General features: G+C 47.3%; 1 protein-coding gene across 1 annotated transcript; it reads right to left on the minus strand.

The window, feature by feature from the left end:
- Positions 1–1,516: 1,516 nt before the first annotated feature.
- TSPAN2 (tetraspanin 2) lies at positions 1,517–25,695 on the minus strand. Its single transcript, XM_054648693.2, has 8 exons — positions 25,413–25,695; positions 22,853–22,955; positions 10,168–10,265; positions 9,665–9,739; positions 9,063–9,164; positions 7,780–7,854; positions 6,969–7,052; positions 1,517–5,471 (listed from the first exon to the last, which is right to left on the minus strand). The coding sequence occupies exons 1-8, from the start codon at positions 25,479–25,481 to the stop codon at positions 5,406–5,408; spliced, it is 672 nt and encodes a 223-aa protein (XP_054504668.1). The 5' UTR covers positions 25,482–25,695; the 3' UTR covers positions 1,517–5,405.
- Between the last annotated feature and the right edge of the window lie 30 nt (positions 25,696–25,725).

A 25,725-nucleotide genomic window follows, 5' to 3' on the forward strand; every position in this document is an offset into this window, starting at 1 on the left:
CAAACAAAAAAACCAAGTCTGCTTCTACGGTTAATGCCTATGGAAAATCATTGAGAGAAAATAACTAATGTGCCTTTTTTTACACTTCAGAAAAACCCAAACTGAGACGTTTGCGTTGTGCTAACATATCTATTTAACCAGATGCTTCCATGCCCTCCGAGGTCAGTGTTAGGCATGCTCAAGTTTAAGACCCCCAGGCCCAGTGATAAATCCCTGTTCAGGTGATGATTCCTTCCGGACGTGTTTGTTACCTTCCGTTTATCCCAAGACGGTTTCCACATAACTCAGCCATGGATTTGCAGGCAATCCAAACATCCTCACGCAGGGTCCGTCCCTCAGCCCGGGTGGGGAGAGCACAGAACGGGCTGGGGGGGCCGCGGCTGCTCCCGGCGCTCCGGCCCGCGGCAGGTGCTCGGAGAGGAACAAACTCGGGCGCATTCGCATGTGGAGCACGGAGAAGGAGAAGGAAAAGCAGGAGAAGGAGAAGCAGGAGAAGCAGGAGAAGAAACCCGCCCTACCCCTGGCGGAGGGAGCGGCCTGAGCTCCGTACCCCCGGGGGCTGCGGCGACACCCCCGGCCCCCAGGGGGCGCTGTGGCAAGGGCTCTGAGGGGCGGCCCCGCCCGTACCGGCCCGTGCCCGCCGGGGCCGCCGCTGTTCCCCCGCATGTAAAGCGCCGTGGGCGGCATTGGAGGTGGGGATTCTGCCCCTCTGCCCTGCTCAGGTGAGACCCCACCTGCAGAGCCGCCTCCAGCCCTGGGCGCCCAGCACAGGAAGGAGCAGGAACCATTCCAGAGGACGTACCAGGATGATCAGGACGTACCAGGATGGAGCAGCTCTGCTGGGACGAAAGGCTGGGAAATTTGAATTGTCCAGCCTGGAGGAGAGAAACTTCGGGGTGACCTTATTGAGGCCTTCCAGTACCAGAAGGGAGACTACAAGGGGGATGGCTTCACACACACAACAGGTTTAGATTGGATAGTAGGAAAAAACTGTTCCCTGTGAGGGTGGTGAGGCCCTGGCACAGGGTGCCCAGAGCAGCTGCAGCTGCCCCGGGATCCCTGGAAGTGTCCAAGGCCAGGCTGGACAGGGCTTGGAGCAGCCTGGGACAGTGGGAAGGAGCTTTAAGGTCCCTTCCCGCCCAAACCATTCTGGGATTGTGGCCCCGCCCCGCCCGCAGCGCGAGCAGCCAATGGGGACCGTGCACCGCCCACAGTGGGCGGGGCCTCCCCGGCATGCGGGTCCCTGAGGGGAATTCCGGCGGTGCCGGGTTTGGATCGCGGCGAGTCCCGGTCCTGATCCCGATCCTAATCCCAGTCCCTATCCTAATCCCAGTCCCAATCCTAATCCCAGTCCCGGTCCCCAGTCCGGGGCCCTGCCTGCCTCGCTGGCCGAGGGCTGCTCCGTCTCCTGGAGCCCAGCCGGTGTCCTGGATGCTGCAGGTGAGGCGGGGGCAGCCCCGCGGTGCCCTCAGGGCCGGGGGGGGCTCTGGCCGCGCGGATCGAGTTCTCTCCGGGAGTCGTTTATTCCAGGTTATTTTTATTAGGAAGTTGTTTCAAATTCAAGACACATAGCCGATAAAACGCCACTTCGGAACACATCATAGGGAAGTGAAAGCTAATTTCAGCCACAGAGTTAAGTTTGTTTTCTTTCAAAGCAAGAGGTAATTCTGCCACAGACTTGGCAGCATGAACCAAAATGCCAGTTCTGTCCAAAATCAGAATTTATGCTGTGCCATACACATTATGCAGGAAGTGGTTAGTGTTTTGGAGAACCTCGTGGCTGGAGCACCAATAGAGAGGAAAAAGATTGAAAAGCTTTATTTATGTACATTTTTCTATGAACAGCATCTGATGCTGTTAATCCATAGCCTGCAAAGGCTGTGCAATACAGCATTTGAGGGCTTAAGACAACTCAATTTCTTTTTCAAGACACATGACACGTGTTTTGTTATAAAACTATCAGTATCAAGACAAGTGAAACACTACTCTTCATTGTAGGGAAGTCACAGGGCTGAGCTTCATCAGCTGCTCTGTGATTTCTGAGAGGTACCAAAACTGGCTGAGGTTTCCCTGTGACAAAGGAAGCTCCCACTGAAATCAGTAACTTAGAAAAATTAGACAAGGGAGATGTGAATCAGGATGTTTAGAGACACTGTAAGGGCATCAACAACTTACATCTTTATGCTCTAGAACAAACGGACAGGAGAACAAGAAAATGTGTGTGATGTGCTTTCAAAATTCTATCACCTGGAGAGATCTGATCTTTTGTCACTTTCCTCTGACACAGGTGCAAGGGACAGGATAAATGGGTATTTTTGCTGCCTTTTGTGGCAGTAACTGAAAAAATACCTTCAGTTACTAAGATGCAGAGAAAACTGCAATTATATTAAGCACCTCACAACAGCAGGAAACTACAAAAGACCTTTATCCCTGGATTCTGTTAAAGGCACTAGTATATGAATAACATGTTGATTTCCAGCTTAATTTATATCAATAACTTAGAGAACTAAACCACTAACAGGTATTGTCCTGTTCCTGGTATGCAGTGCAAGTATCCCCTAAACCTAAATAACTGCAACCCTAGAGCTTATGCAGGAATGCTCAGAAAATTAATGCTTTCTTTAGAGGAAGAAAAAAACAAATCACAAACCCAAAACACTTCAGCAGAAAGTTTGGTGGCTCGAGTCTGAATTTATAGAAGGTTTTTTTCTGCCACTTTTTCTTGTTTTCCTAAGGCACTCGGGTGGTTTTGTACTTCTGGGGGAGTGGAGGGCTGGGGAAGCAACAGCAGGTTCTGCAAGCTGCCTTGGCATTCAGTGCATCTCCAAGCAGGAGTGGGCATCTTCCAAGAAATCTTACTCAAGAAATAATAAATAAAAAGATAAACTCTGGTCCTGTCATTACATTCTGGTGCTACAACTTTGAGGAATGTATAGATGTGTTTAAAATGAACAGAACATTGTATTATGAGGGGGAATGTAACACAAGGAAATGGCTTTATTTGCAGTCAGTTTCTATCCCTGTAGGACAACAGTCTTGGAACCTGAACCACTGGCTCTGGTGCTATTTTTACTGATTTTCCTGGAAAGCTGGCTTGTCCTGAGTGGCAAAAATGACACTCCACAATTCCAGTACTACCTTGGGACAACACACCCCAGCTGGGCACTACCCCATCATCTCTTCAGAGCACAACCACTGTAGGGACAGTCTCAGGTACACCTGGAGCCAGGAGATTGCTTTGCTGGCTGCTGTGTTAAGCTGATTGCTAAGGTTCAGCTTGAGACCCTCATGGATTTGCTGCCACTGCTCTCTTGGGAACAGGCAGCAGATCAGGGCCCTGTTTCCTGTGCTGCTTCTTGCAGAATGAGGTCCCAGGCCCTGTTTCTAATTAACATCCATTGCTAATCAGCTGTGACAGAGTGACCTAAGCCTCACTTTTTTCTGGTGTGTGATTTCATGTGTCCCTGCCAGCCTAAAGCTCAGCCTAAAGCTCAGCCTAGACACAGCTCAGTCAGCAGTGCCTGCCATGCCCAGCTCTTAGTGCAGTGCCACAGCTCGTGGTTGGATGATTGGAAAAGAGAAATCCATGTAAGAGACAGCAAGATGTGACAACTAAACCAGAGACTTGCAGCAGCAGCACTACCCCAAGTCCTGGAGTGACAGAAAACCGATGGGAGTTTGAGTTTGAGTTTCTTTGGGGAATAAGAGATTAAAAATAGATAAAAGGGTGGTATATCCCACACAACACAGAACATATTTCCTGAAATCCCATTTTGTTCCACTGTGTTTCAGTAGAACAAGGAGCCCATGACTTGGAAATTCCAAGGCCTCTTGGACAAAGGTCTATTGGAATGTGTAGTTTAACTGAACTTCTCCCCAATGTATGGAACAAGTGCATCAGGAATCTGAACTGGTGATCACCAGACCTGCTGCCATGGGGGTAGAGTTAGCAAAAAGCTGTTCTCTGAAACTGTGAATTACCTTGAGTAAGCCAAAAATTAAGAGATCCTGAGCCTTTTTTTCTGGGGACAACCTTTCTCCCTTCTAGGCTGGTTCAAAAGGAACATTCTCTTATGAATAAATATGACAAATAGAAAAATTAAAATATAGAAAAAACCAATGTAAACGCAAGCCCTGAGGTATTTCAAGCACACAGTGTAATTTTTATTCCTGACAATCTAATTTATAACTATGCAATCTAAAGGTGCCAGTAAGAAAACTTCCTGCATGGCTCTGTAAAAATGTCCCATCTTTCTTTCCTGCCTTCTGCCCCCAGGAGGGGGCGAGAGGTTGAGGTAAGAGCCCCGTGGAAGCTGTGATAGTCACAGAAGCAGAAACTGAGGATATTAAAGTGCTGTGGGTCATTCTCTGACCACTTTCACTCTTGGTTTGGCTTCCACAGGCCAGTTAGATTCTGAGAGATCTGACAAAGGGGCTGCTTTTCTGGACCTAGGCTCCACTCCTGCACCAGTTTGTAGCCACAGTGAGGCTTTTGGGATAAAGAGGCTGCTGAATGTTGATTTTAGTGGCCCCTTGAACTCACAGCTGGGATTTTTGGTCTATCTCAGCCTAGCTTGGGAAGCTTAAGCACACTCTGCACTGCAGTTGGTCCCAAATGACTGCCTGGTCTTGCCAGCTTCCCACCCCTTTCCCCCTCTTCCTATAGCCTGGATTTCCTTGGATGTGTTTTCTCCCCCAGAGCTTTCTGCATTTGCATGAAGGGTCCAGTCCTACAAAAAATAAATACCCAGTCTCTGCATGACAGTGAAGTCAGTGGGTCCACTCTTTAAGTTTGCTGGAGCAGACCCTTAGGCATTAATTGGGTTTTTTTTTTTTTTAAATAAAGTACAATTTTATTAGTTCTGCTCTGTTTGGGCTTTGGAAAATAAAGTCACAAAATGGATCATAGGTCTTTTTACAATGGCATTTGTGCCTCTGCTAATTCTTGGCAAGCAGAGGCTCAGTGTGAGAGGGCTCTGAGCACTGGTCCCTGAAGGATGTGCACACACAACGTGTTCCACCTGCAGATATTCACCTGGACAGGCACTGCACATCCAGGGACCTGCTCACATCCAGAGCTGTTTGTAAGGAGACACATGCAAATGCTTACACAAAGTCTATACATGTGTAAACTCTTAATTGCACATATACAAACATTAAAAATCAAATTAGTCTTAGATGCACCTTTGCTCTTTTTTCATTAAAAAGGACATTTTAAACCCCTTGTTTTGTTCACTTCAGTTTTACTGTAACTAATACAATTCACCTGATCACCTAACGGGATATTTTCCTCTCAGTATGTTAAAACACTGATTAAAATGCATTACAATTATTAAATTGGGTAGAAGAGCACTTCTTGTAAGCTTAGTCTGGAACTCCTGGGGCACAGTTGTGCAGTGACAGTTTTAGATCATTTCTCTCATGTTACGGATGGTACAGCACAGAACCATGCTGAATATCATGCCAAAGATCTAGAAGAGAAGGGATGTGATTTAGGGATCCACTTACAAAACAGTTATAAAACAATTTGCATCTCAGACAATCTGAAGGTCCCTATGGCAGAGTAGTGACTGCTTCCATCTACAAACCCCAACACATCAGACAGTGAACATGGAGGAGGTTGCACTGATTTTATCAGCTCACACTGGTTTCACTGTACTTTGTTCTAAATGTCCAGCCAAGCACAACTGCCCCAAATATTAATGTTACTATCATCAATGTAAGTCACATAATAACTGGTGAGAATAATATTGGTGGTATCCTGGTATTTCACTGGAGTGTTCTGAGTTTCAGAATGCTTTTACATGGAGTAGGACATAAGAGTAAGAGCAGAGGGTGATTGCAGAGCCCCCAGAGCTGGTGCTGAGCTCTGAGTAGTTCCTGTGCTCAAGAGCAAGACTGTGCCTTAAATCTAAACCCCAGCTCGTGTCAGGGAACTTGGTCAGCAGAGGGAATGACAAAAGCAGAGAACAGTGGGTGTTGGCAGAGCTCTGCTTTCTGGCCACAGCTCAGTTCCCCAAAGCAGCTGCCTCCTGAGCCTGCACTGCTTGGGGTGTGAGATGGGCACTTAAAGCACTGGGTTCATGGCCCTAAGGATGGGCACAGCTGAGCTCTCACAGCCCAGCAAGTGGCAGAAACAAGCACAGACAAAGGTGCAGGTGCATTTCTGCTGCTGAAGAGGTTGTGGTCACTTCAGGACCTTTGCTGTGTCTGAGGTGGGGATCCAAGGGGAGATGATCTCAGTTCTGGTGTGTCCTTGATGTTCCTGATCTCTGTCCCACCCCCACTGTATTTTTGAGTCCCTTCCTGTCTCATACAAACCCCAGGACTGTTCCATATGCACAGCATGATTTCTGTTACCTGCAGAAACCCTTCAGCTGCTTTTCAGTGTCCACTGTGAATGTCCTGCTCTTCCCAGCAGCTAAGGGAGTGTTTCTTTACTAATACTGTGGCTCCTCATGCTGCTGTGTCTGAGTCTGAACGAAGTCATGGCCCAGACTAAAGCCTGGAGGGCCCCAGCCTGCCAGCCCTGCTGTGTTCTTGGGACAGGGTGACATCTATTGGTCACAGCTCTGTGGGTACTCTCTATTCCTCATGAAAACTAAGGAATGTATCCTAAAGGATTGAAAGCATCAGACTGCAGTTCTTTTGGAATACAGTAAATGCTGCTACAGCTTTTCGATTGGTTTTGCTTTTCCATTTGGTTCATGTGCACTCTGCTCTCCTGCTCTTAGAACAAAAGAAGATTACCATCACTTTGGACCCTGTCTAAAGACACCAAATGAACTTGAAAAGCACAGTCACACAGCTCTGCTTGCACTGATGGGGGCAATTCCCAGGGAGAAGACACACTGGAAGCAAGAAGAATTGAGGAATCTCACCAGCTGCTGCAAAACACCTTCCACAAATCTTTGAGTAAGGGGCAGGGTACTGGGCTCAAGGAAGATTGGAGCAATGGATTTACTCACTGTGATGCTAGCAATTGCAATTCCAACAATTCCAACTAAGCGCAGCTGAGTATCAATTACATTCTGAATTTCAGCCAGGCAGTTCTGTTAAAAACAAAATCTTTTTTTATGTCTGGAAATCTATATTTCAATCAATTCTATCAACTGTTCTCACTAAGCAATGGATAAACCCAAAAATATTAGTGCAGTCACCATCCTAATTCCTGCATCTAAACCTTGGGTTTTGCTGGATAATTTTCCCAGCATCTTCCCTTTCCTGGTGAGGCATCTGTACCTCTTGCCTGGAGAGGCTGACACATGCAAGTCATTTTCTTACACTCAGTTTTCTCCCTAAATTTAAACTCCTTTATATAACAGGCCATGCTAAATCAGGAGGTTTGGTGCTTCATTTTGACATTGAACTCACAAGCAGATTCCAGAAAAGACAGAAATTACAGAAATATCTTTCTTGACACCAATGAAGTTTCTAGTCAGGAGGCTCCATGCATGACTCAGGTGGGCACTTGCTAAAGTCCAGCCTCCATGGGGAATTTGGGATCCTGTTCTGTTCCCTCCTTTTCCCTTTTCCTTTCAGATGGTGCAATATTGTCTTGGCTACCATGGGATGCCACAAAGAGGTGTCATGACTGAGGGCAATATGACCTCCAGCTTAATTCTGCCACCACTCTGCTCCCTTCCATAAGGAATTTCATGCTGGAATTTGCAAGGTAAAAAGAACTTCTTCCTTTCTTTTACTTATAGAATGTCTCCAATTTTACTAAAGACCTGACTTGAAGAAGTGATTAGAACAAGCAGGACAGAGGATACTTGCCTTTGGCAGCTGGATGTTCTCTGGACAGGGTAATCCTGTTGGTTGTTCCACACCACCTTTACCACAGCACTGGAGCTGAATGAGAGAGAGATGGAGGATCAAAGAGGGGAAACCACAGACTGATCCATAATGAAAATCAGTTGTTACTTTGTCCTGGTTTAGAGACACATTTTCATACTGAAAGTGAGACAATAAATAAATTTAAAAAAAGAATCTGTACAGATCAAATAATCACCTTATTCTCTATATTTAAACTGCTGCTTCTGGTAGAGTTCCAACTGCGTGGGACAAAATTCTCAAAAATTAATTTCAATTGTGTGAGGCCACAGCAAACAGCCACATTTGTATTAACAACAATGACCAGAGGAGATTTTTATTGCAGTATTTCATAACAAAGCAAACAAGTGGATTTGGGAAAAGCAGATCTCTGGCTTACAAGAAAACAGGAGTTAAAGGGAGAATGCAGAAAGTTCAAATATCACATGCAGAATTATGGGCAATGCACAAAAAGTACAGCAGAGAATGCTGGAATTTTATTTTTGACACAACATCGTGCTGGGTTTGGAGACAGTAATAAATCAGAGTTTCAGAGGGTTTGTTTTTCCTGTTTGCCTATCTCCCACAAAATGCTTGGAATTCCTCTTTGGGTCAGAAATAAGAGCTATGGGAGAAGGACAAAAGGGTCTGAGGTTGTGAAATGTTTGTTCTAAAGAACGTGGGAATTGCTGTAAGGAGCAGCAAAGCTTGGGCTTGCTCTCCATGGGAGACAGTGTAGATCCAGGATGGACACAAACAGGATTAAAGAAGTCACAGGTTGTAACTCTGATTCAGACATTCACTTTTTGGGTGGCCTGAACTGTGTCACACATGTGTGGTCTTTCACTGACTTAGTTCAGCCACACTGTAGGTCCTGGGACACAGGTCACGTTTTCTCTGACAGATGCAGAGGAATGCAGACATTTCTCTCTCCCTCTCTCTGCATTTGCAAGTATTTACTTGTGGATTTCAATATCCAAAAGGGCCATAACAGTCATTTCTTCTGCACACAAAGACCAGAAGCATCAGCAATTTCAAAGTCTGGCTAATTGCACTTTCAAATGTAGAGATCCAGAAACCAGAATTCTGACAGAGCCCTCAGGAAACTCTCAGGTTGTGAGCCTCTGATTGGATTTGAAGCAAATTCAGTTCTATTTTGCCACACCTGAGAGGGAGAAATTCTGGATTCTAAAGGGCAGTGTGAGAGTGGAGCAGTGGAGGGAGGTGTTGAGGGGAGCAGTACTCACAGCCACGTGGTAGCGATAGATGGTACTGTTGACCTTCCCCACTGGGTTTTTCATGTAGTCCTCATAAGCATCTTCATAGATTTTCTGGGCTTCCTGTATTGCCTGCAGAAATCAGACTTTCAGTGAGTTACAAATCAGTCTTATCCCCCATCCAAGACTTTCACCTTGTGTCCTCAACCTCCAGGGCAAAAAGTTGTGCCTGGTAAACAGGAATGGTGACTCAAAAGCCAGGAGGGTTTGTGGCCTGGTGGGATTCAGAGGCTCAGAGTGTTCACAGGCTCTGTTCTGTGTTTTGGTTAAGCACTCTGAGTTGGGGAAGTTCAGTGCCTAAGTTTGTTTGCCCTTCTCCCAGGCAATGCCCTCTTTTCATACAGCCCCCCTTGATGTTCCTTCAAGGCTGAACCACACCTCCACTTTTTCTTGAAGAGAGGAGGCAAAAACTTCATCCTGATAACACAAGATGTCATTGGCTCCAGGTAAGAATGCCAGAGAGTCTTGCAGGGAAAAGTCTCCTGGAAAGTTTTCCTATGGAAGAGCCAGGTCAGTGGGCACTGGAATCCATAACTACCCCATCATTACATCAGAGGCTGTTTGCTACTTACCACTTTCTTGCCTATGAAGGCAAATACTCCAGCAGTGACCTCACCTGCAAATATCACCAACAGGCAAGCAAAGAACTGCAGAGGAAGGAGAAAATCTCACATGAGTGTGGCTTGTTCATGGGGGCTGCCAGCCAGCCCTCGTCCTCCCCAGGCCCCAACTGCCCATCCTGAACCAGAGCTCTGAGGGGGCTCTGCACAGGGCTGCCAAGGCAGATTCCTTGTCACATTCAAACCAAGGGGAAATGACAAAGATGTGGCTCAGAGGGAGCTTCATGAAAATCAGAGAATAATTCCAGGGAATACATCACAAGGGACAAGCAAGGGCACCTCTGCAGTAGCATGGTGGCTGCTGACTCCAGAGACACTGGAATAGCCAATAAAAGGCCATAAGACCTTTCAGGTGTTGGACTGTAAAGATCTTTGCATTAATGACACCAAGCACTGAATGCTTTGGATGGTTTCAAATGGATGCAGAGCCCAGGCCCTGGAAACCTTTTACTCACAGTTCCAATTAAGCACTGGGACTCCCGCGCTGCTCCACAGCACCCGAAAAATCCAACTGCTGACATGATGGCCCCTGCTCCCACCAGTACATAGAGTCCTGTGGAAAGCAGAGCCAGCAACCATTTCAGAGGGTTTCTGTCCCCAAAGTCTGCTACCTATCTCATCAGCCCCACACATTTACAGGTATAGCAAAGTCTCTGACTCTCACAAAACTGGTTACACAGAAAAGGTTCTCTGACCACAGGAGGAGAGCAATACTTTCTTCAGAATTCTTGGAGAATTAAATAAGACAATTTGAGATTAGCTCAGTTGGTTAGAGCATGGTGCTAAAAACACCAACTTTGCAGGTTTCATTCCTGGATGGGCCATTCACTTAGGAGTTGGACCTGATGATCCTTGTTGGTCCATCCCTTCCAACTGAGAATATTCTGTGATAAGAATCTGTGATTTTCACCTTCCCAGTTTGCTGTCCCAGGGACAGTTCAGTGCAGAAAGAACAAACCCCACACCACCCAGGACCCCCTTACACCTCTGCAATAAGCAATGTAAGGCAAAAAAAGCCCAGCTTTGCCAGAGAGCTTATTCCTGGGAAAGCTGGGGCTGGACATGTGATGTAGTGGGGGAACTGAAAGGAACATGGGAGATGGCAGCATAGCCCCATGCACCTAGAAATACTCTTATTCAACAGGTGTTTTGGTTTTGGTTTTTTTTTTTGTTTTTTTTTTTTTTTTTTTGTTTTTTTTTTTGTTTTTTTTTTTTTTGTATGGGCTTTATCTAGGATAAAAGGAAATCAGAGTTCAGAGTTTTTCTTTCCTCACTTGTGAATGTAAAGTTTTTGATCTGTGTTTAGGCAACACTCGGGTTCCTGTGGGGGTCAGCTCCCACCGGAGCACAACCACGGGGCTGTGCCTTGGCTCTGGCACCATTGGTGTAATTCCAGTCCTTGTCCTGTGCAGGATGTGCAGAAATCTGCCATGCTGAGCCACTGCTGGGGAAAAGAGCTTTATCTTCATTCTCCTCATGTCCTTCTGGTGAGGGACAGGGGAGCTGCAGGCAGAGTGCACTAGAGGGCACAGTGAGCCTTGCTCCCAGCCGGGACTGCCCAAGCTTCCACTGAGAGCCTTTAGTCTGCTCAGTTACCACTGTAAACATTAATACAAAATCTGACCCAGGGTTAGCACAGCTGCTGGCATTTGCTGTTAGCAGGCCTTGTGTGACCTGGAATAGAAAATCCTACAGATGACAGTCTGCAATTGCTAGGAAAATGTAAAAGCAGTCAGTGTTTGAGTGCAGAGCTTCCATGCAGCTCCTCTGCCTCACTGGTGCAGCCTGCTTGGGAAAGCCAACACCTGCCTGCTGCCCATTCACTGCCACATCAGCCTTCAGTCTCTGTGTCTATCCCAGTTACTGTGATCCTTGTCCTCCCCTCCCTCCTCCTGCCCCAGTTCCTGCTGAGAGCTACATTCTGATAAGCAGCAATAAAAGAAGGAATTTGGCTTTGCCCTACTAATTGTAATATACACGGTGCTGGGGAGATGCTGCTTGCTGCCTGTGTTGGCAGTTCTTATTCCATGTTTTCTGGATTTTTAATACTCAGCCACCTGGGACTTCCTGGGGCTGAGCATTCCTCAGTCTGGTACCTGTACACAGATGCACAGCACTGGTTTTTACTGGAGTACAAAGATATTTATGGCTCAGGGGAGAAAGGTCAGCCAGCCCTGGTGGAAGATGAATTGGAAAAGACAAAAAACCCTCGCTCAGGTGCAGAACCTGGTGCTCACCAGCCAAACACCAACACTGCCATTTCCTGGGATCTCCATGGTAACAAACACAGTGTCATTACAAAGATGTTTCCTGGACATACTCAGTGTGTCCCTCCCTACTCCCTCCCTGTACTTATCAGGCCACTTAGCAAAGATAAATTTGAGTAAGGACACAGGAAAGAAGTCTTCCCATTTCTTTTTGTTATTTGCAGCTAGGAAAGACAAAGCTCAGTGAGTCTGGGGGTGAGACCACTTTCAGGAATTTGGATTTGCATTTGTCAGAGAAACAGCCTGAGCATTTCACTCGAATGACTCAGAGCTAAACCACTACCTCGGTGAGAACTTCCCTTTTAAGGCGTGTTACAGGAAGAACTCACAACACTCACTAAACAAAGCTGAGCCCCAGGCTGAGCCAGCCAGGAGTTAAAATCCACCTTCTTCCATCTTCTGCTCAGGAGACTTCATCCCACTTGGTCCTTTCTCAGCCTGGGACTGCCACTTGGTGATACCCAGCTATTTCTAGATGGAAAATAATGTTGACACTTAAAATTTCCACAAAAATAATGATATTTTTACTTTTCTACTATATATACACACATGTAATCTTTCACACAGGAATAAACTTGTGATTTTGGGGTTGTCCTGAGGCCAGGACTTGGCCTTGGTTGATCCTTGTGGATCCCTTCCAATTCTGAATATTCCATGAGACACATGAAGAGAAGCTTGAAAAAAGTTAAAGGGGCCAAGTTACTTCTCAGCTTGCACTGAGAGTTTTCCCAGCACCCACATCCAGGGATGCTCAGTGGAAGATGACTTCCAGGAAAGATGTCTGCCAGAGATTGAAAAGTTTTAATTTATGGCTTAAACATCTTCAGGAAGGACTTTTGCCTCTTGTAGCAAAACTGTATTACAAAAGCTGCAGAGAAGACCACCACATCCTGACTGAGGCCCCACCTAACCCCTGTCACTCTCTCCCTCTGTGTTCTCCCTTTTTCTTTTTTTTTCTTTTTCTTTTTCTTTTTCTTTTTCTTTTTCTTTTTCTTTTATTTCTTTCTTTTCTCTTTCTTTCTCTTTGCCTCTTTTACTATTAAATAAAATATATCAATTTCTTGGCACCAACATCTAACCTCATTTGGTTTTAACAATATTTTTGGGTAGATTTTGAACATTTCTTAGTTTGATCAGTTTTGTTCACAGACTTAATTTTCTTTGCTCTTCTGTGTTTAAACCAGTTTGTAAAAGTATCAAATCTGTAGATGCACAAATATCCTGGATAGTGTGAGTATGTAAAAAGGATCTGGTAATTCTTTTCCTAGAGGGCTGTAAACAGCCATGTAGGCATGTTCACCTCAAATTCTTGATAAGAACAGACCTAAATTTAAAGTGAGACTCTCCAGAGAGAAAACAAACAAACAAAAAAAAGCAAAGAGTGGCAATGTCTGGCACACAGCCCTTGGAATCCCAGCCTTACCTAAAGCCATCAAGCTTTAGAGCTGTCAGGGCCAGCAGTGCAAATCCAGCCTTTTAGTGGTTAATATCACACCTTGCCTTGCAATAGTATCCAGTGTCAGAAGTAGCTCAGCTTCACTAAAACCCATCCCTTCCTAAAAAGCAGGATGGAAAGCCTTAATCAGCTTCTATTCATCAGCACTTCCATTGTAAAGTACAAAGCCTTGGCATGGCCTCCAGCTTGGCATCTACAGCACAGCAGGGAAACAAAAAAAGTCACTTTATAGCCACAAAATGGAACAGGTTTGAGAGCTACAAACTGACAGAAAAAATTCACCATGCAGCTCAACATGGCAAAAAGAAGTGTGTGAGTCAGGTCAGGATAGAGAGCTTGTTTAGGTGAGTGGAAAATGATGAGAAGACTCTCCAGCTGCAGCTTTTTGTGCAGCAGAAGGAAAAATGTACAAGGTGGAAAGGAAGCAAAGGTTTGTGGCCTTTGTGAATTTTTTTCCTCTCACCTCTTGTTGCCTCTGTTGATTTCCTGCAATTCTGCTCTTTGGTCTGTGTGTGCTCATGGAGAGGAGAGAGGGCTGGCACCTAAACTGAGAGCAGGGAATGCAGAGAGCAGGAACGCTGCTGTGGCAGCCACACTGGCCCCAGAGACAGAGCTCTGCCATCTGTGATTGCAGAATATTGGAATATTTACTCCACCTGCTTTTAGGACCCACAAACAGGTCACTGGCAACCCCTGAATGCAAAGGGGTGAAGAGGCACATTCCAAAGATTAAAAATCCATGTGCAAATCTGACAGAAAATTGGTTGATTTAGGCAGCAAGGGGGTTCTGGAGGAAATAGGGGCTTCTTTATAACCACAAGAGGATGAAAAACAACGTGTCACAGAACTGGGGATTTTTGAACAGAGCCTATTCTCTTAATATTTTTTTTAATGAGGAAATATTGAGGTTTTGGGGTGTGGTTGGTTTGGGTTTTTTTGCTGTGCTGACCCCCCCCCCCCCCTTCCCCTTCCAGTTTTTTATAGCTGTGGAGAGAAATGAAGACTTCTTCTTTTAGCAGTGAGTCAAGTGAGAGAACACCTGATGAACTGATTTCCCTTCTGGCTGTAATGTAGTGTGTGCTAGAGGAGAACCCCCTTCCTCTGCAATTGTTGTATTTTGCAAAGACAAATTTGGAAAGTCATAAAGCAGCAGCTTTTCTGTATATTTGATTTTTTTGATTCATCCCATGGGGAAAATCATTCTTTCCTGAAAGGAAATTGTCAAATGGGGGTATTCCCTGTGAAAATTCCAACAGGAGGGATTCCCATTTTCTAGCAGACTCTGCTTTGCAATTACAAGGGGAATTCAAATGTTATCTGGCAGTGTCAGAGCACCCTGTGGCTCCCAGTAGTGAAGAATGGCAAATGCACAGGTCAGCAGATCTCTGGATCAGCCTCAGTGCTCGTGGCACTCAGCTCTTCCCTAAGACATTGTCTCCTCTGGAGATAAGGACACAGCCCTTGGTGGGCTGCACTTGGGGACAGGAGAGCTGCAAGTCTGAAAAAGCACCTTCAAAAGGAGCAAGGGATCCTGTGTGTTGTTTCTGAGTGTACAAACCCTCTGTGATTGGCAATGCTAGAGAATTCCATCTCTTTAGACCAGATGGAAGAGAAGGATGGAATTTTATAGCTACTGGCTGCAATATATTTTTATGCATATCAAGAGTGAGGGAAGGATCAGCCTGGGCTGGAAGAGATGTAATTTCAGACTCTGGAAGAGAACCCACTCCCAGACATACTTTTGTTTGTTTGTTTGTTTTTCCCCAAGTCTTACTGAAGGTTTGAGGCACAAATCCCTGCCAAAGAGCAGGAGCAGACAAACACACCCTGTCTCTGTCTGGCTTTATTTCACATGGCTTTCTTGTTTACCTGGCTGCTATGGGCACTTTCCATTTGAAATAATTCTCCTTTTTTTTTTCCCTCTCTTTTGGGCTGAGTAAATAACACTGAACAAACCCCCAACTGTTCCAACTCCACAGAGAGAACAAGCAGCTCTGTTCTGGGGGTGAGGGACCCAGCAGCAGCAACAGCAGAGCCTGGGACCCAGACAGGGCTTGAAGGGATTTTCCTGGGGTTGTGTGTTCCTTGCAGCCCCAGAGGCAGATGTCCCCCTCCACAGAAGGACTGAGGCTCTCCAGCCCTTAGGAGAGCACCAAGGAACTTCTAGCACAGACACACTCCTGGAAAATATGAGAAACACACGTAGGAGTTGGAAAAAAAAACCACCCAGACAGGGACGGTTGTGTGTGTGGCACCAAACCCAGCTCCTGAAACAGGCTTGTTACTAGAAATTTCCATTGTATATTTATTTATAAAAGACATTTACAGAACTGGAGAAAAGCTGCTGAGGCCTCTAAAGTGACATGAATTTCTGGAGAAGTGGAACATACCCTTAATTTGCGCATAATGGATTTATCTGATTAAGTGTCTGGTGTGAATTCAGCAGAGATTCTGTGGTTAATCTTCCTGGAACCATTAGAGGCACCAGCCAGTGTGGAGGCTACTGCTGATGCACAAATCCTGAATTTCAATTTAAAAGCAGCCTCACTGTAATGTAACATCCCAGTCCAGTTCCTCCCTTTCCCACAGAACACCAGCCCTTGTTACATATCTTGCTCACATGAACCCTAAATAATTATGGCCCAGATTCACTGGAGGCAGTGTGTTCCCAAAGCTGTTCCCAAAGCTGTTCCCAAAGGCTCTGCCACCCCCACAGACTGCTCTGAACTCAGTGTCACTGCACACCTGTGCCAGCTGGAGCTGTCCTGCCCTGGCTGCTCTTCACAGGCCCCCATGGCAATGGATTCTGCCATTTACTGATGTGAATAGTGTGGGAAACCTTCCTCACATGGGAGCTGTTCAGAGTGCACACTGTGGTCAGAAGCACATGGTCAAATGTCTTGGTGCTTTTTCTACTTTCACTTTTGACTAGAACCTTTTTGACTAGAACCACAGAGTGTTCAGGAGTGCACTGCAAATGTACACAATGATATTAAGATTTTTCAACTGGATTCCTATTTTCTTTCTTCAAATTTCCTGACATTTATATGCCTGCTTGGCTGCAGTAAGCAAATCACTTTGAAGTCAAGAGCAACTGATAGTGAGTCTAAGATCATGTTCCTGTGTGGTTGTAGCTAATTTAAAGTCTGGCAGTGTTTGTACTGCTTACATTATCTGTTACCACTTGCATCACTTTGTTGTCACTGTATTTCCTCTGCCTTTGTAACACTCAGTCATTTGGTATTCTGAAATCCTCTTGTCATTCTCTGCAATCCTCTCTAGATTAGGACACTCTGGATAATCCTGTGTGTGCATGAGCCAGCTCAATCCAAACCCTCCTGAAGATGTTTTTGATCTTACAAGCCCCAAAAAGGAGCCTGAGGGCTTTTTGGTTGCTGGTTTGTTTTGTTTTGTTTTTTTCCAGCAGACAAAACACTTTCCTCTCAATGGCTTCAAAGTGGACAATCCAAATGTATTTACAGCTCTGTCAGAGCAAAACACTGCACAGGACATTTCCCTTACAGGAGTTGTAATGGGCTATACTGGTTTGCTTGTTATGTAGGAACTGCTTCAGAGCATGTAGAGCTCCCTTAAAGAGACTCTGTGTGAAAAAGGAACCTGAGCAACCCTGGAGTGTGAGGTGCTGCTCCAAGAGGAATCATGGAATGGTTTGGGTTGGAAGGGTCCCTAAAAATGAGGGAGTTCCAGCCCCTGTGACCGTTCACAGGGGTCCCAGGATGAGGGAAGAGACGAGGATCTGACTCCATGTTTCAGAAGGCTGATTTATTATTTTATGATATATATTACATTAAAACTATACTCAAAGAATAGAAGAAAGGATTTCATCAGAAGGCTGGCTAAGAATAGAACAAGAAGGAATGATAACAAAGGCTTGTGTCTTGGACAGAGAGTCTGAGCCAGCTGGGCTGTGATTGGTCATTAATTAGAAACAACCCCATGAGCCCAATCCCAGATGCACCTGTTGCATTCCACAGCAGCAGATAACCATTGGGTACATTTTGTTCCTGAGACCTCTCAGCTTCTCAGGAGAAAACGACCTAAGGAAAGGATTTTTCAGAAAATATCACAGCTACAAGCCCCCTGCCATGGGACACCTCCCACTGTCCCAGGCTGCTCCCAGCCCTGTCCAGCCTGGCCTTGGGCACTGCCAGGGATCCAGGGGCAGCCCCAGCTGCTCTGGGCACCTGTGCCAGGGCCTCAGCACCCTCTGGGGTCACACATTAATGTAACCAGCCACGTTCTGGGGGCATCCAGGGATGGGAAGCACCTTGATGCCCTTTTCCCTCCCACAGCACCAGTGGCAGGTTTATCCCCAGGCACCTCCTGCAGGTGGCTCTTTCCAGAGAGCTCCCAGCGTTGCTGTGTGAGCTCTGGGCTGGGCCTGGGCAGCCTGAGCAGAACAGGGACTCCTGGAGCCTGGGTGCTCCCCGAGGGGGCTCAGGGCTCAGCACTCACATCACTGCCACCAGTGAGCAGGAACAAGGGGGGCTTCCAGCTGCCTCGAGGGAGGAGAAGGAAATGGGGTAACTGTGGGCTTGGCTGCTGCTATGGGGTGGGACTGGCTGGGAGAAGCCACCCAGGAGGACAATTTAATGGGCAAAAAGCATTAAGTACATTATCATGCTTAAGTGATTAAAGAACAAAACCCCTCCTGAACCTCAGCATCTTGCAAATATACAGCAATCACCCCAATGCAGATGGAGAGATTGTCACATTAGGCTAAATTAGCTTGTTTGGCTAGAATTGCCTTTATTCTTGCCTTTATTCTGTCTGGGGGAATGCTAACTCTTAGGAACTGCTGCAAGGTTTTGTGATCCACAACAGAGACTGAAGACTTTGGAACAACTTTCATTTTTAGTAAGGTTTTCTCAGGGGGTGGTAGTGGTGGTGTCATATTTTTAAAGTGAATTTCCAGTGAGCAGCTTCCGTTTTCCACTCAGGGCCACTATCAGCCTTTTCTCTCTAAACCACTCTTCCTGAGCAACAGAAAAAGAGAGCTGCACACAGATGATAGGAAAAAAGACAATTTCATTGCTAAAGTCTTAAGTACAGACTAAAAGCCTCTCCAATACATGATGGCAGGATCATTTAATGCTATTCTTGTGGTTGCACATCTCTTCACAGGGGCTGCTTTGCCAACAGCTCTCATTTTAAAGGCTGGTAGAGTTTGAGAGGTGGTGGATTTAGCAGAGAAAATCCTGTTGACTAAGGGTATAGTGCTTGACTCCAAAATACATGAATAGAACTTGAACAAAGTGAGGCACAGGAGCAGAGAAGTGAAGTTCACATGGATGGAACTCCAGCCAGCTCCTGTTTGTATGGGCATCCACTGCTATGGAGAAAAGCTACTAATATCCTTCAGCTCCAGACATGACTTCATACCCTGAGGCACGCTCCATCCACATACCTTGCAAAGCCAGCAGCATCACTCCTGCTCTCACTGACCCCAAGAAAAAGCCACTATCACCCTAAAACTTTTGTCCACAGCTGTTTTGGCCCTGATGGATGCCTGGACCACAGACTGGATCAGGGGACTGAAACAAAGAGAACAGATCAGAGCATAGGAGGGTTGTGAGCTCTGGCTCTGCAGGAGAGGCAACAATTCAGGGCTGAATTGTTGCTTCTCCTGAAAGAGAGAAGGAACCCAGAGCAACCCTGAAAGAGCCACCCAGACTGATTTGTTTGCATTCATCAGGTTTTGTTACCATTCCTGAGGGGGTTTGTTGAGTACACACACTTGACTTTTATTGGTGTTGGCAGGGATGAGACCCTCTGCACTTCATTTCTGAGGAGTACAGAGTTTGTCCTGCTTGTTGCCCTTTGTCCACCGAAAGCAGAGATGGAAGAATGGGGAACTGAAACTGATCCTTAAAAAGTCCCCATGTCAATTTTTGCTTTACAAGTGCTCTACTTGCACTCAGCAGCACTTGGTCTGTACTACTGTGCTTCAGTTTTTCTTAAAATTAAGACCAGCAGTACTACAAGGAATTAATTAAGGACCAACTAATTGTGAGACAGCAATGCTGACACCCTGGGTTCCCACAAGTATCTTACTTCCTTCTGACTCTTGCAGACCTTCCTGCCCAGTAAAAAATTTCTCCAGTCTTGGTACAGGAGTCTCCATAAGGATGAGCAATCCAAGGGAATTCCCTTAATTCCACAGATCCATTTGATCTGTGCAGTGTCACAGACAACTCAGATAAAAAGGTATCTGCCAGCTATTGTCCTTTGATGAAATTATCTGGTTTTCTTTCATTTTTTCTCTCTCAAGTGCAGCTGAGAGAGGGATCTATGAACTCTACCAGAGCTGAACTGCAGCTGAACAGGGAAGCCACAGTTTTGCTTCATCACTTGAAGCACAGGCACAAAAACTGTACTGTGAAATGGAGTAACATAAAAATACATCCCACTGTAGAGGGAACTCCAGGAGCTGGGGAGCTGCAGGGAGAGGATGTTCAGTTTTAGGAGCCTGCTCCAGTGTAGGATGTGTCTGGTAAAATGTCTGGAGGCCCCGTGGGTCAAAGTGTTCCAATTCCAACCTTTTCTGTTGTAGGTTTTTTACTGCAAACTGCAGTGGGGAATATGGATCACCAAACACAAAACCACAAGCAACAGAAAGCTAGGAACACATATGTGCTTGCCCACAGCACTGCTGCCTGTAAGCTGTTCTCCAACCAACAAAAACATCTCAGTGGCTGGAAAAGATGAACAGGCCTGGTTGCCAAGTCATGGCCCAAACTATTCCAGGGGCAGAAAAGACAGCTGGGCTGCTGGTAAAGAACAGGGCTATTTAAGGAGACTCACTCTGGCCTAATGGAAAATGCAAGGATAGAATTATCAATTATTTTACACTAACCCAACATTTCAGATCCAGGAAAAAAACAATCACAAGGAAGCAGAAGAGAGAAGCTGGTTAGAGTCGGCTGGCAGCTCAATCCAGGTACAGAAAGAGCAGAATGTGCTGCCCTTTAGAAGAAAGAAAATGAACTGTTTTGCAGGAGATGGTGATTCTGGAGTGTTTCAATGCACAAAGCTGACACAAAGCTGATGTGATCCCAGGGCCTTGGGTTATCATAAGGAGCCACAAAAGCCATCAGTGGAACTGAGATAAAGAAATCATTTTTGGATGTATAGCTATATGCTGATATTTTAAGTCATACTGCTGATCTTCTTTCTCTTTCAGCCCTCAGGGCAGCTGCTCCTGGTGTGCTGCACAGTGTTCCATATTAAGAATTCCTATGCAAAACCCTGGCTGCCACCCAGAAAGCATGTTAGAGAGCAAACACACAGAGCCAAATAAACAACAGTCCCAGAGACTCTGAGAAAGGCCCAATACACAACTGCCAGGGGGGACTCCGAGCTGAAATCTCCTTGAGAGAGAAAGCTCTTCAGCATCATCTTCAAATGCAGCTTTGTCTGCTGCAAAGCCACTGTAACTGAACTTCTCCCTGTCCTTTTACCACAGCCTTGGCCCCAGGCTGCTGACAGCCTCAGCACAGCCTGAGCTGTGCCATCAGATGCTCAGGAGTCCCAGCATTTAGCAGGGTTTGTAATGAGGGAGGGAGGCAGCAGAAAACTCTTTGGTTTTCTTTCACAGGAATGCTCTGTTCAGTGCCTATTACAGAAAAGGGCAAAACTTTGCTTTAGAATTCAGACCAAAGTGCAAGTTTAAAAGAATTCTGAAATCTCTGTGCCCTGTTCCTCAGCACTTCCTCTCACAGTTACATATTTCAACAGGCAGCTCTATAAATACGCGTGGCAGCCTAAAAGCTGAATGTCATGGTGTCTGATGAAATTTTTACAAGAACATTCCTCAGGACTTCCCAAAATTAACAACTTTGAACAACTTTTGTAATTTCTATTCAGGGCAGAAGCAGACTACATTTTTGGAGATTTAAATACACATGCACCAAAGAATATCTTGTTTACACTGTGTGTTCCAGGCTGTACTGGAGTTGTGGTGCTTATTCACAGCACAGGATGTAGCAGTTTCTGCCTCCCAGCAGCACTTGATTTTGAAGGCCAGAACATCCTTTTGTCTTGTTTGCTCTCCTGGGACAAACATAAGTGGATCAGGCAGGGAAGGATTCCAATCTACAGCACAGGGAATTCAGCAGGTATAAAGTGGAGCTGGAAATGAAGTTGGTGATCTAATATGCTGCTGTCATAGCAGCTCAGATGTAAGAGAAAAAGTAAATCATACTTCCTGGCTCTCTGTGTCTGTGGAGCTGCTGCAGTGTATTTTACAGTAACCCTCAGGTTCCAAACAACGTTTTCATCTGAATGGTTTTATTCAGCCTCACAAAATCCCAGGGAAACACTGCTGGACATCACATTCTCCCCATCTATTCCCATGGCTGCACAGCCAGTTCTGTGCCTCTAGCCTGGCTGCAGATGTTAAAGAAACCTGGGCCTGGGGCTGTGGTGGATCTGAGTCAAAGCCTCCACGGAGAGCATTGGGGTATTTAAGGCAACTGCACAATCCTGGAGTGACAGGTAACTGCTGGAGGACACCTCTGTCACCTCCCAGTCCTTCCACCCTGGCAGAGTCGCCTGATGGCCAGGGCAGGACCGGGTATTCACTCACACTTAGCATTTGTAGATGGCAAAAATGTTTGCACCAATGGGATTTTATTAGGTCCATCTCTAAGGGTGATGTATTAAACAGAAAAAAATCCAACTTTTCTGGTGTAAAGGTATGTTACAGCTGCCAATGACAGAGAGCTGCAGTTGCTGGCAGTCCCAGACAGCTGCTATTTAAGGATATCTATAAATATGAAGCACAGGTCCCAAAAACCCACCTGGAAATCCCAGGGAGAAAGAAGTTATCTTAAATGCTAAAATTAGATGTGACTAATCCCAGTTCTGTGGGCACAGGAACAAGCTGATTCCTGCCCAGGTTGGATAAACAGCTCCTGAGATGACTGAACACCAGGTAATATCACTTTTCAGCTGTGGAAGGATTTGCTTTGGCACTTTGGTCCCACTGAGGCCTCCACAGGGAGAATTGCTGAGCAGAATTTTGCTGCTGCCCTGGTTCTGGGAACATTCTGAAAGGACACTTGTTTTGTTGGCTGGAAGCTGCACACAAAATTCTGGAGGGATATACTGGTGAGCCCCACGAGTCTCTGACCTGTCTTACCTTCTATTCTGAGAGTATTAGCACAATTCACTTAGGATATGAGGGGATGGATCAAATCCAGGAGAAGAGATTAGCTAGGTCTAAGGAAGTGGTTGTCAATCAGAGAAAGGTCAAAAGCCATCACACACATGGCACACAGCACCAGAATATCCAGTTTTGTGTAGGTCAGCCCAGAAATTGTTGACCAAGGTGTGTCACCTGCCCCAGGATGCAGCCAAGGCTGGAGGCTGCTGCCCCCCAGCACTGTCACTTACCCATGAAGAAAAGTTCCGGGGACTTTTTGTCTGTAGCAAACTCTGCCATGGGCCCACCAAAGCGCAGCCACAGCCCGAAGGCAATGACAGCCAGTCCTGCCAGCTGCAACACAAACACAGCAGTCAGGCCTGCAGTGACAAGAGGCTGCAGAGCATCACAGCCGTGTCTTGGCACCTTGTGCTTTCTTAAAATCCCACAGCTCAGAACTGCACTGTCAGAAAATTCATGCAGCACTTGCCAGGCTCTGATAACAACAAATTCCTATTACAGTGCAATGTACTTTCTTCTTTCAGCTCCTCAGTGAAGTGGTGCTTCTGAACTTACTAGAGACTCTCAAACCTTGTCAGTTATTTAATTATCAAAACTGGGCCTGAATTGTCATGAGAAATGGAGTGGGGCAGGGGACCCCCAACAAAACTAGGAGGTGCAAGGATTGTTACTGGGTAGATATCTTGGATCACAGAAATTACAAACCAGTGATAGATGCTGTCAAGTGCAAGGGAAAATTCCCTTTAATGTGAACAAGACCAGGTCACAAAGGAGTGTCACAGCATGTTGTTTGAGGGAAAAGATCTACAGAGGTTTCAGCCTCACCACGTGCCAGACAGATCATCAGCCTGCCAGGCAGAGCTGTGTGTCCTGCAGGCAGAGAACTCCAGCACCCCTCAGGGCAGAGCTGTGTGTCCTGGCAGAGAACTCCAGCACCCCTCAGGGCAGAGCTGTGTGTCCTGCAGGCAGAGAACTCCAGCACCCCTCAGGGCAGAGCTGTGTGTCCTGCAGGCAGCTCCAGCACCCCTCAGGGCAGAGCTGTGTGTCCTGCAGGCAGAGAACTCCAGCACCCCTCAGGGCAGAGCTGTGTGTCCTGCAGGCACCTTCAGCACCCCTCAGGGCAGAGCTGTGTGTCCTGGCAGAGAACCCCAGCACCCCTCAGGGCAGAGCTGTGTGTCCTGCAGGCACTTCCAGCATCCCTCAGGGCAGAGCTGTGTGTCCTGCAGGCAGCTCCAGCACCCCTCAGGGCAGAGCTGTGTGTCCTGCAGGCACTTCCAGCACCCCTCAGGGCAGAGCTGTGTGTCCTGCAGGCAGCTCCAGCTCCCCTCAGGGCAGAGCTGTGTGTGTGTCCTGGCAGAGAACTCCAGCACCCCTCAGGGCAGAGCTGTGTGTGTGTCCTGCAGGCACTTCCAGCTCTCCTCAGGGCAGAGCTGTGTGTCCTGCAGGCACCTCCAGCACCCCTCAGGGCAGAGCTGTGTGTCCTGCAGGCACCTCCAGCTCCCCTCAGGACCAGGCACAGTGTCCTGCTGCTGTCCAGGCCCAGAGCCCCAGCCTGTGGCACCTGCACAAACTGGACAAGCTCACAAACACCTGCTGCTTCCCACTGGGTGCCAGCCTGGCACAGGGCTCCCCTAACCTGTCCTGCATTCCCTGGCACTTGATCCATTGGCACAGCTCCACAAGCCAAGAGAGCAGGCAGTTGTACAGCTGGAGAGCTTGGGATCACAGCTTTCCTCACAGATGTGTCCTAGCAGAGGGTGAGGGTCCCCTGCCACCCTGTCACAGCATGGGGACCTCCCTGCTGCCAGCCTTGGGCTGCCAGGGCCTCTCCAGGCTGTGGAGTGCCCCTGGCAGTTCGGGATGAATGTCCCAGCCAGCTGAGGAGATGATTCCTTCCATCTCAGCGAAAAGGCAGATAACAAAACACAGTACTTGTCACTTTTGAGAAACAAATAACACAAAGCTTTGTCCTTCTGCTGCCTTGCAGCTGCAGCTGGGCAGCAATCACAGTGCCCCTCCAGCTCGAGCACAGCAGCACTGTGTCCCCGGAGCACGCAGCGCTGTCACCACGAGGGAACAGCCTTTGGTTTAACTGTGCTTCAAGCATAAAGGAGACAAAAGCCCAAAACTGCTTGGTCCAGAGAGGCTGAACAGGATGACTTTGTGGTTTCTTTTAAAAAGACCCCAGTGAATCAGAAGGAAAGAAAAAGACATTTAAGAAGATAACATTGCTGATTGTTTTCTGGAAAGCTGAAGGGAGAACAGTGCATGAGGGAGGGAAAGTGAGAGAAGAGAAAGCGTGAATTCAGCTGCGTGGAACTGTGAGACTATTGAAAAGGTGCAATGGGGGAAGAATGGACACAGCATTCCCTAAATCTCTTGGGGTGATGTGATTCTTTGTCTTAGGATGATCTTGTAGCAGCTGTTGGCTCCCTATTTGAAACGACATTAGTAAAAAGCACCGTGATGCTGTGAAATGTTCTGCTCACTGCACTCTACTGGGGGAACCTCTCTCAGCTTCCTTCTGCAGCCGCGTGGTTGCCGGGGAAATGATCGCTACTTTAAATGATCAGTTTAGACAGATGCCGTCTCTGCTCAGCAATGTCATCTTACACCGAGCCGGTGCTTTATTTCCCTAGGAGCCAGCAGAAGCCGGGAGCGCAGTGTCAGCTCGGGGAGCCGATCCCGCAGGGCTGCCCGGAGGGAGCCGCGCCCGTTCCACCCCCCGGCACCCCCGGCACCTGCAGCAGGTGCCCGGCCCCGCCCGGCCCCGCTCCGCCCGGCGCTCACCCAGAAGGTCAGGTTGAAGATGAAGAGCAGGATCTTGACGCAGCGCATCCCTCCATAGCCCACGCCCATGGCGGGCGCTCCGGCAGCAGCTCCGCGGCGGCTCGGCCCGACTCCGGCGGGGCGGCCCCGGGGGCAGGTGCGGGGCCGGGCGGGGCCGGCGCTGCCCGGGCGGATCCGCCGACCTGGGCCCGCCCCGGGGCGGACTTTGTGCCCGGCGCCGTGCCCGGGGGTTCCCGCGGCCGCAGCTGCCGGGGCGGGGCACAGGCGGGGCCCCCGGGCACCCCCTGGCCCCTGCGCTCGCTGAAATCCCTCT

The sequence above is a fragment of the Agelaius phoeniceus genome, chromosome 25 (assembly GCF_051311805.1).
Source record: "Agelaius phoeniceus isolate bAgePho1 chromosome 25, bAgePho1.hap1, whole genome shotgun sequence".
NCBI classification, from domain to species: Eukaryota; Metazoa; Chordata; class Aves; order Passeriformes; family Icteridae; genus Agelaius; species Agelaius phoeniceus.